This window comes from Orycteropus afer, unplaced genomic scaffold (genome assembly GCF_000298275.1).
Source record: "Orycteropus afer afer isolate SDZICR_OR568_19922 unplaced genomic scaffold, OryAfe1.0 scaffold00231, whole genome shotgun sequence".
NCBI lineage: Eukaryota > Metazoa > Chordata > Mammalia > Tubulidentata > Orycteropodidae > Orycteropus > Orycteropus afer.
Genome location: NW_006921818.1, coordinates 4,807,820 through 4,818,181, shown reverse-complemented (window position 1 = coordinate 4,818,181; position 10,362 = coordinate 4,807,820). Strand labels below are relative to the sequence as shown.

The following is a 10,362-nucleotide window of genomic DNA, read 5'->3' as shown; positions in this document are numbered from 1 at the left end:
GGGGGGTTGTAACAGCAAACCCTGTTTCTAGAGGCAAAGGAGGCTAAACCCCAGTGGTACCATTCAGGGCCTAGATCAGTGGTGCTGGCAAATGGTGTCTGTGCCCATAGGTGCCTCCACAAGGCCAACTTGGGTGTGTCCTTTGGGACATTGTTCCTGACAGATTCTACGGCCCTCCTGGGGATGCTGTGTGTGTGTGTGTGTGTGTGTGTGAAATTATACACAACAAACAATACCTGCTCCCATTCCACAGTATCTAGACATAAGAATCAGTGACACAGGTTACATTCTTCATGTTGAGTAAACATTCTCATTATTTCTGTCCTAGTTGATTCCTGCCCATTAACTTAAACTCCTTGCCTCTAACCTTGTCGACTATGCTTTAAAATAGCTCTTGACCATTTAGTCTTATATAGATGATACTTTTAAAAAAGAATGCAATACTAATAGGTGACAATCTTTACTTTCTGAGCTAAACTATAACTTAGTTTAAAAGTGACTTGAGGGGATAGTTTCAATTTAATGTTTGAAGAGTAACTCAGGGCCATGGTCTTAGGGACTCCTCCAACCTCAATAGATCCAGTAAGTCTGGGTTCTTTAGAATTTGGAGTTCTCTACCACATTTTTCTCCCTTTCTCTCAGGATCCACACTGATCAGAATGTTCAGTAGGGGAAGCCAGACACGATCTTGTTCTTCTGATCTCAAGGTAGAGGAGGTAGTGGTTCATGAAGGCAATTAGTTTTGTAGTCTGGTTCATTCCCTGATTCTTGGGTTTCCTTCTTCCTCTTTGAGCTATAAAATATGTGTAATAAATTCTTTTTCAGCCTAAATGGGCTAGAGTTGGTTTTGCTTGCTTTCAATTAAGAACTCTGATATACACAGCTATGTTCATGGCAGTATTAGTTACAAAATCAAAAAGATGGAAACAACTTAAGTGTCCATCAGTGGATGAATGCATAAACAAAATGTGGTAAATACATATGACGGAATACTATGCAATGATGAAGAGTAATAATCAGTCCACAAAACATATTATAACATAGATGAATGTGGAACACATTATGTTGAGTGAAATAAGTCAATTATAAAAGGACAAATATTATATGATACCACTTTTATAGAAAGTCAAGAACAGGCTTGTATAGAAAGCAACATTCTTTGATGGTTACCAGGGATGGGAGGTGGAGGAAGGGAGAATCACTTACTAGATAGAAGATATGTGTTAATTCTGCTGAAGGGAAAGGCAATACACTTATGGAGGAAGTCAGCACAACACGATCAAGGTAAATGAAGACATTGAGAGATACGTAAGAATAAAGGACAGCTACGGTAAATGCTGTAACGTACAATTATGCAAGAATGTCCAGCCTTCACATCACCTGCTTTGGTCATGTGGTCAGAAGGGTCCAGTCAGTGTTTTGTTCTATTGTACACAGGGTCACTATGAGTCAGAATCAACTCGATGGCACCTAACAACAACAACAACAACATACAATTCTGCAACAACAGTAATAACCATCAAAAATTTATGAGTGATTACATAATGCACTGCTGTCGAGTTGGGTCCGACCCATAGCGACCCCTCCTTGGGTTTCTGAGGCGGTATCACTACAGAAGTAGATTGGTGATCCTTCCTTCCATGGGTTTGAACTGCCAGCCTTCTGGTTAGCAAATGCCTTAGGCACTACACCACCAGAGCTCCTCACATAGGTATATAGGTATGCGAGGGTATATGGGAGTATATGCATGTGTATACATAGGTAGAGTTGTGGGCATTTGTATATGTATATATTTATAAGGGCTACATAGATATTCATATATATATATAATAGAGCACATAGGGGACACAGTTATAGAAACTTCCTAGACATACCCCCAATACCTCGTGGGACTTAGTTACTGGGTTTGAAATCTCAGGACCATAGTCTTGGGGGACACCTAGGTCATTTGGCATAACATAGGTCACAAAGGGAATGCTCTAATTCTAGTTGTTGAGTCATGTATGGGGTCTTAAAAGCTTATGAGCAGCTATCTAAGACACACGTATTAGTCTCCTTCCATCTGGAGAAAAGTGAAGGAAACCAAAGTCTTAAGGAACCAATTAGTCCACAGGACTACTTGGCTTATGTACCATAGCCTCCTCTAGCCTGAGACCAGAAGAACTAGATGGTGCCCAGCTACCACTACCAACTGCTCTGACCAGGAACGCAATAGCAGGTCCTACTTTAAATGGGATAAAAATGTAGAACAAAACTCAAAATTCTTAAAAAAGACCAGATTTACTGCACTGATAGAGACTGGAAGAACCCCCGAGACTATTGCCCTCCGACATCCTTTTAATCTGGAACTGAAACTACTCCTGGAGATCACCTTTCAGCCAAAAAATAAATTGGCCTATAAAATAACAATAAAAACCATGAAGTACGTGCTTTTAAAACAGACAGACAGACACACACACACACAAAACCCACAGCCAGTGAGTCGATTCCAACTTATAGTGACTCTATAGGACAGAGTAGAGTTGCCCCATAGGGTTTCCAGACTGCCTCATTTTTCTTCTGAGGAGTGACTGGTGGGTTTGAACTGATGACCTTTTGGTTATCTGAGAATGCTTTAATCACTGTGCTACTGGAGCTCTTTAGAGCAATCAATTATACGAGATTCAATGGACAACATTTGTCCAAAAGCAAAGATAATAAGGCAAGGAGGGGGAGGGAAATTGGATGGATGGAAACAGGAAGGCAGGATGCAATTGGGAAGAGTGCTGACATACTGAGGGAGGGATGGTCATGGGGGAAGATAGGGTGGACAGGTGTGTTAGCCCAATATCACAGAACAATTTCTGTAAGAATTGTTGAATAGAAACTAATTTGCTTGTAAACTTTCACCTAAAACACAACACAGTGTCAAAAAAGAAAGAACTCTGATCTATTGGTGAAGGATGAAATCCAACATCAGCATTATTACTGCATGGATGACAAGAGGTGCAAACAGTGAGCCCAGGTATGGTATTCTCCTAGGAAGATGAGACAGGTGGAAATAAGTATCATAGCTTTCTATTTCTATACTCTTTATATAGAAAAGTACTATACACTTAAAAAGTATCATACACTTTTTCATGATAAGCATGGATTGCTTTCATAATTCAAAAACCAATTGATATAGATTTAAAAAAAAAAGGGGGGGGGGAGGAGAGAGGGAGTGGTGACCTGGATTTCAATTATGAGGATGCATAGGAGAAAGATGTAGTAAGGGAAGGCTGGGCCCTGAGTGAGACAGGAGACCAACACAGGTCATGGGGATATGCAGCCATCAAGGAGAGCCAGGTTTCCCCTTGAGGGAAGGTGGGAGAGAGGAGGAAAAATCCAAAGTTGTTGTTGTGTGCCATTGAGTCGGACCCAACTCATAGTGACCCCTCCTTGGGTATCCGAGGCAGTATCACTACAGAAGTAGATTGCCCATCTATCTTCCAAAGAGTGCTGGTAATACAAGGATTCTTCTCCTAGGAGAATGGAGCACATAGGGGCAGGTGAGAGGCTTGGAATAGGAAGAGGGAAGGGAGAACTTTGTGAACTATGGCCAAGTGGAAGGAATGGGGAGAGGCCCCCACTGACTATGAAGTGGTCCTGAAGTGGCAATGAGCACTGAGTCATCAGGCTATTTTCATTAGAGAAGGTGGCCAAGTTCAAGGGCCAAGACATTCCTGGTGGAGGAGGGCTGAGGCCAGCTGAACCCTGTCTGTGGTTGGGTAAAGCAACAGTCAGGGGCAATCCTGAAGGGAAGGAGTTTGCAGTAGAGAGAGACAGGGCTGTCCTGGGCTATTGGGTGAATGAGCACAAGCTGGCAGACTCCTCTTCCTCCTCGACCAGCTGCCCTTGCAGTCCTGCTGAATCAGCTTACTCTGGTGACACTGGGATGGGGGATGGACAGCTAATGGGCAGAGGGGTCTCTGGCTCTGCCTCTTCCCTGTGTGCAATCATTTATTGCTGCAGCCTTAAAGGGTCCATTACAAACCCTCTTCCTCCACCTCCTCTGAAACTAGTTAAAAAACTTAGTTTGTCCTTGTTTGTCTCTGTGCTTTCCTGGGGCTCACTAACTTCCAGATTCAAGTGCTTTCTCTGGCCTATAGGGTGGAGTGGTTGCACAGACACCACCCTACTTCATGGCTCACTTTTGCCCTGCTCCCCTTGGTCCCACACACCCTGCCCTTTTGTTTCTGACCTTTGGCTCTCAGTAGATTTGATCATGTCAAGGCTCTGCCTAAAACCCTCAAGCAACACCTCATGGCTCTGTGAATGGAGACCAAATGCTTATTGTCACTTTGCCAAGCCTTGTAAGACCAGTCCATCCCCCACTTCTCCTGCCCAGCTCCACCTTTGTTCCCCCACGGACTCACTCACACTTGCCTTTTCTTCATGGTTCCAATGTAACCAGGGCCTCTAGTGGCCTATTCTGCTTCTTGCTGACTGAAGGAAATTTCAGTTGGAAGAAATTTTGATCTTTACTCATTCCTTAGAAAATATGACGAAGGAGGAGGACGTTCTTAATGTATACCAAAACATGGCAAAAGGCTATACTTACGTGATACTTCAAAATTATTTTGCCAAAAATACCAAATCCATTCTCATCTCTGCAACTGAATAGCCTCTTCAAAGATGGCTCCCAGACCCCAGCCGCTCCTCTCACCTCAGCCGTTTATTATGCAGATCACCTCAGCTTCTTTATCTTTTAGTTTATTCAGAAGCTCAGTGCTCAGATTCTCACACTGGAGAGCCCAGGAGGTGCTCCAGTAAGCTTGGGGTGAAGAAAGTACAGAGGGAGAAACTGTGAAACATTTATAACATTACATCACTTCTTTCATCCCTTCCTAGTCTCAAACAGGCTCCTTCTTATCTACAGGACTGTACACTTGTCCTTCTCTCTGCTGGGAACACTTTGGTCCTCTAACTCCTCTTCCTTCAGTCTCAGCTAAGGCAGCCCTCTCCTACACACTTTCAAGGCTCCTACTATAATGAAATCTACAGGTTTATTTCAGAGCTAGACAATTTGCGGACTCCCACAAGAGACTGACTATAAGCTCTATAAATGGGCACCAACCGTGTCTATTTGGTTCACAGCCAAATCCCAAGGGGCCAGCCCACAGCTTGGCATCTATCAGGCTCTCAATAAATATTTGCTGTAGTTGTGTATTCACATCTTATTCATTCTTCACCAGGAGCTCAAGCTCTCCTCTCTGCAACGGTCATTGGTCCTCTCTGAAAGGTGGATGGCTTGCTCCTTTTCTGCCCATACAACACTCATCACCAGGCCTAGACAGGCATAGTGTCCTGCGGGTTGTTTCCCTGTTGATTTGATGAAACCAACTTCTTTCTCTAAATGCAGCTGTGTTACTGAGGACCCTCCTTTCTGGGTACCTTTGACTGATCTCCCCACCTTCCCCACACCATGGGGACATTTCCTCTATTTACTTTTCTGAGAGGAGTGCCTATTCCTCCCCTCATAAACAAACACCAGAAGTCATATGGTCCTGCTTGGACTTCCTTTTCCAGATGAGAGCTGGGGTGTCAGGCATCTCCCATTTCCACTTCTTCCTCCTTTCTATCTCTAGGACTGGTGAGGGGCAAGGGTATGGAAAACCAGCCTGGCCTTCTACCCTCCCCCTTAGGAGAGACTGGGCTCTGTGGCTTGCGGATGTGTCTCCATCCCCACATCCTTCCTTGATGGGCGTGGAGGGCCTGACATCACCCTCCCCACCCTTTACCAACGGAAAAGCTGACACCAAAGCAGAGATGGATGTTGGGCTTGGGCCAAGGCCATCTAATTATGTACACAGGGCCAAATCCCACTCTCCTCTGACCAAGTCCAGCAGCCACCAAACAGGGAGCTGAGCTGTTGTTCCATAGGTAAGGGCGACGCCTGGTGGTAAGGAGGAGAAGCAGACTGCTTGTCCCTCAGTTCCAGGACTTTAAGGTGGACCAGTGAAAGGGAATAGCCTGGAGAAGCATCCACACAGTCTTTAATGATCACGTTATACAAGGACTTTACTTCAAAAATTCGCAGAAATCTTGTATTACTTAGTAGCAAAGCTGTAAAATCCTATAAGGGTTTAAAAACGTGTGCAAACAATATAATAAGATTTTATTACGGACTGAGTTGTGTCCCCAAAAAATATGTATTGTAAACCCTAACCTCTATGCTTATGGCTATAATTCCATTTGGGAATGGGTTGTCTTTGTTATATTAATGAGGCAGGATTAGTGTAGTGCGTATCTTGATTCAATCTCTTTTGAGATACAAAAGTGATTAAATGATTGAGCAGAGGTAGGGATGATAGATGCCAAGCCACATAGAGATCTTCAAGGAACTAGGAAACAGAAGCTGAAGAGACAAGGACTTTTCCCCAGAGCTGACAGAGAGAGAGCACCTTCACCTAGAGCTGGCACCCTGAATTTGAACTGCTAGCCTCTAAACAAAAGTCTCCTAAACTGTGAGAAAATAAATTTGTTTGTTAAAGCCATCTACTTGTGGTACTTCTATTAGCAGCACTAGATAACTAAGACAAGGAGCTCTGGTGGCATAGTGGATAAGGCACCTGGCTGCTAACCAGAAGGTCTGTGGTTCAAACCCACCAGCCATTCCATGGAAGGAACATGGGGCAATCTACTTCAGAAACCCAATGGAGGTCGCTATGAGTTGGAATTGACTCAATGGCGGTGAGTTCTTTTTTTTTTTAGTTAACTAAGACAGGTTTAAAGATAAAGTTGTTGTTGTTATGTGCTGTCAAGTCAGACCCAACTCACAGCGACCCCTCCTTGGGTTTCCAAGGCAGTATCACTACGGAAGTAGATTGCCTCATCTTCCTTCTGAGGAGTGGCTGGTGGATTTGAACCCCTAGCCTTCTGGTTAGCAGTCAAGTGCCTTAGGCACTAGGCTAAAGATAAAGATTCAACCATAATTCCACTACAGGTTGTTGTTGTTAGGTGCTATCAATTCAGCTCTGACTCACACTGAGCCTCTGTACAACAGAACAAACACTGCCCCATCCTGCACCAGCCTCACAATCCTTGCTATGCTTGAGCCCATCGTGGCAGCCACTGTGTCATTCCATCTCGTTGAAAGTCTTTCCCTTTTTCACTGAGCTTCTACTTTAGCAAGCATGATATCCTTCTTCAGGGAATGGTCCCTTCTAACAACATGACCAAAGTAGGTGAGAGAAAGAGTGGACATTCTCGCTTCCAAAGAGCATTCTGGCTGCACCCGTTCTAGGACAGATTTGTTTCTCTGGCAGTCCATGGTATTCTCAGTATTCTTTGCCAACACAACTTAAAGGCAGCAACCCTCTTGGTCTACCTTATTCATTTCCAACTGTCACATACATATAAGGCTATTGAAAATACCATGACTTGGGTTAGGTGCACCTTAGTCTTCAAAGTGACATCTTTGCTTCTTAACACTTTAAAGAGGTCTTTTGCAGCAGATTTGTCCCATGCACTAGTTGTCTGATGTCTTGACTGCTGTTTCCATGGGTGTTGACTGTGGATCCAAGTAAAATGAAACCCCTCACAACTCCAATCTTTTCTCCATTTATCATGATGTCACGTATTGGTCTGGTTGTCAGGATTTCTGTTTTGTTTACTATAGGTAGAAGGTGTTATTAAAACAATTAAGTTCTTTCTGTGGTTTTAAAATAATCATTTAATAAATTTTTATTGAAAACACTCATGTGCCAAGGATATCTCTACTGAAATGAGAATCTTGAAGTTGCTTCAGGATGTGTGACCAGTATAGGTGCCAAACCCAAACCGAACCCACTGCCGTGGAGTCAATTCGGACTCATAGCAACCCCTATTGGGTTTCTAAGGTGGTAAATCTTTATGGAAGTAGATTGCCCCATCTTCTTTCTGGGGAGTGGCTGGTGGGTTTGAACCACCAACCTTCTGATTAGCAGTCAAATGCCTAAGGCACTGCATTCCAGAGCTCTTTAGTACAGGTGCAGGTACCTCCATATATAAAAGTTTCTGAGTGGCTCCCAAGGTCCTTAAGGGAAATTAAGCCAGTTTTTGGTGCATCTTGCCCCTGGCCACCTTCCCTGTAATGACCTAATAACACTGCCCTGTGACCTTAACTGCACCCTATCATCTGGATTCTCAGGAAGCCAGAGATAAGCATTAGATAGTTCTTGGCACATTGTGGACAAATTGCAGGCTCACATCAATTCAGAAACCTGGTCCCTCAAATGCAGCACCTTGTCATCGCTGGAGGGGAAGGGCTTTCTATTAAAGAGTCAAGGGACTGAGAATATGGCTGTTCTGAAGTTTTTACACAATCTATCTTGTATCTCAAGAGGCAGTAGGACTTCACCTGGACAAAAGGCTAGCTGTGTTAACAGAAATACTTGGAAAAACAAGCCTTCAACAACTTTCCAGGCAGAAATGGGCATGTTTAGAGACCACTTGAGTATTAAGAACCCCACTCCTGCTACCGAGGGAATCTGGGCAATTTACTTTGAAATAACTTCCAGAGCTGTTTCTAACTGTTCCTAGATTAAATGGCATATTTCCAAGAAGTAGCTGGTCTACAGAAGAATGCAATTTCACTGAAAATATATTATCATGGCTATACCTTCTTATCCCTTCCTAGATGAGGACTTTCCTACCCACCTTGATGATCAGGGATGTCCTAGTATATGCCCAGATCAGGAAGTGTAAAGCTGAAAATGGGGTTGGAGACAAAGTCCAACGTGTTGCTGGTCACTGTGGTGTCACTGCTCCCGATACAGGTGTAACTTGAGAGTACCTGCTTGGGAGCCAGAAATCAGCTGAGAAGAGGCCTCAGGAGAAAGGCTGCCCTGGCCTTGGAGCGTGGATGAAGTGGGGCCTCAGTGCAGTTCATCCCAGAGCTGGCTGTACTGGAGTTCCTGACTGCACTGAAGGGTTTGGGTAAGGCCTTCTGCAGCACCCCTGGGGTTCCTTGAGCAACCTGGGGAAGTTAGGACAAAAGTTCTGGCTCACGACCCTGAGGTGTGAGCAGAGCAGAGAGGATGCTGAATTGAGAGTGCCTAGTTATTGTCTCCTGGCAGCCCCTCTGCGTTTACCTGTTTCTGCCACGTAAACCTGATTACCTAGGTTCAAGGTGACAAAGGGTGGGCAGACATGGCATTCAGAACATGTGGACCTATCAGGGGGCACGGAGGACTCAGGCCTTCGCTGGCTTCTCCAGGAGACCTGTAAGGCCACAAAAAGGAGTTTGGTACAACTGATAAAGGAGGGGGTCAGAGAGGCGTACTCTGCGTCCTCGCCTAAAGCCAAACCCCCATCCACCATCCCTTCCTCTGAAGCCTAAGCCTTGTTGACAGAGAGGGAAAGGCTCTGGCGGTCGACCCCAAGATCCGGCTGTGTGTGCAGGAACGAGAAGCCGGGCTTAAAAAGAAAGAATTTCTTCCTCCAGAGCCGGGAAGTCCCCTCCCCGAGACGTGAATTCCGCCTTGCGGTACACGTTCTTCCCGTCGGATCGGTCCCCAGAAGCCCCGCCCCACGGCCACTGCCTGCTGGGATTTGTAGTTCATAGGAGCGGGGCCACGTGTGTGTGGGGGTGGTCACAATGGATATGTGGGTGGTGGGTGGGTGGGTGGAGTGGGTTGCGCGCGTGCGCGCTCCCCAAGGCCCCCTAGACCTGAGCCCGGCACATTGCTCTTCGGTCGCAGCTCCCGAAGCCCCGCCCCACGGCCCACTGCCTGCTGGGATTTGCAGTTTTGGCAGTGGTACCGACGAGGTGGTGGCCCGCGTGCGACACCGCGTACGGCCTTTTGGATCTCCTTGCGGGCGCTGAATGTGTACAATGGTTCTGGTGAGGGGCACGCAACTCCAGACAGGCGCGGTGGACACCATATCCTCCGCCAACACCATGTCCCTAGGATCTCTGAAGGACTAGCTTCTAGATGGGCAAATTGTGGCACAAAGAGGGTCCTGCCCTGTCTGGCCAAGCTATGCGCCAGGCGGAAGAAAGGCCGCCCAGAGGGAGGTCTTGGTCAGCCCAGGCTTGGTCCACTGAGGGCTTTCTCGGCTAAGAGTTTGAGAGACTGTTGTTATTTCTTCTTCTTCTTGTGTTTGCCATTGAGTCTGACCCGACTAGTGACCTCTCCTTGGGTTGCCAAAGCAATATCACTACAGAAGTAGATTGCCCAGCCTTCCTTCTGAGGAGTGACTGGTGGGTTTGAACCTCCAGCTTTCTGGTTAGCAGTCAAATGCCTTAGGCACTATGCCACCAGAGCTCTCTGGTATCTCAAAATTAATAACAGGCCGGCCCACGGTCCATTTTGGTTGATTACCTTATGAGGTTGCCAGATAAATTTTCATTTGCCA

General features: G+C 45.6%; 1 protein-coding gene across 1 annotated transcript in view; it reads right to left on the bottom strand.

The window, feature by feature from the left end:
* SH2D6 (SH2 domain containing 6) overlaps positions 1 to 9,906 on the bottom strand; it is a 25,666-nt gene extending 15,760 nt beyond the window's left edge. Inside the window, exon 1 of the mRNA XM_042782057.1 lies at positions 9,766 to 9,906. Within this exon, the coding sequence (XP_042637991.1) occupies positions 9,766 to 9,906 (141 nt within the window). The remainder of the gene's footprint in view (positions 1 to 9,765) is intronic.
* Between the last annotated feature and the right edge of the window lie 456 nt (positions 9,907 to 10,362).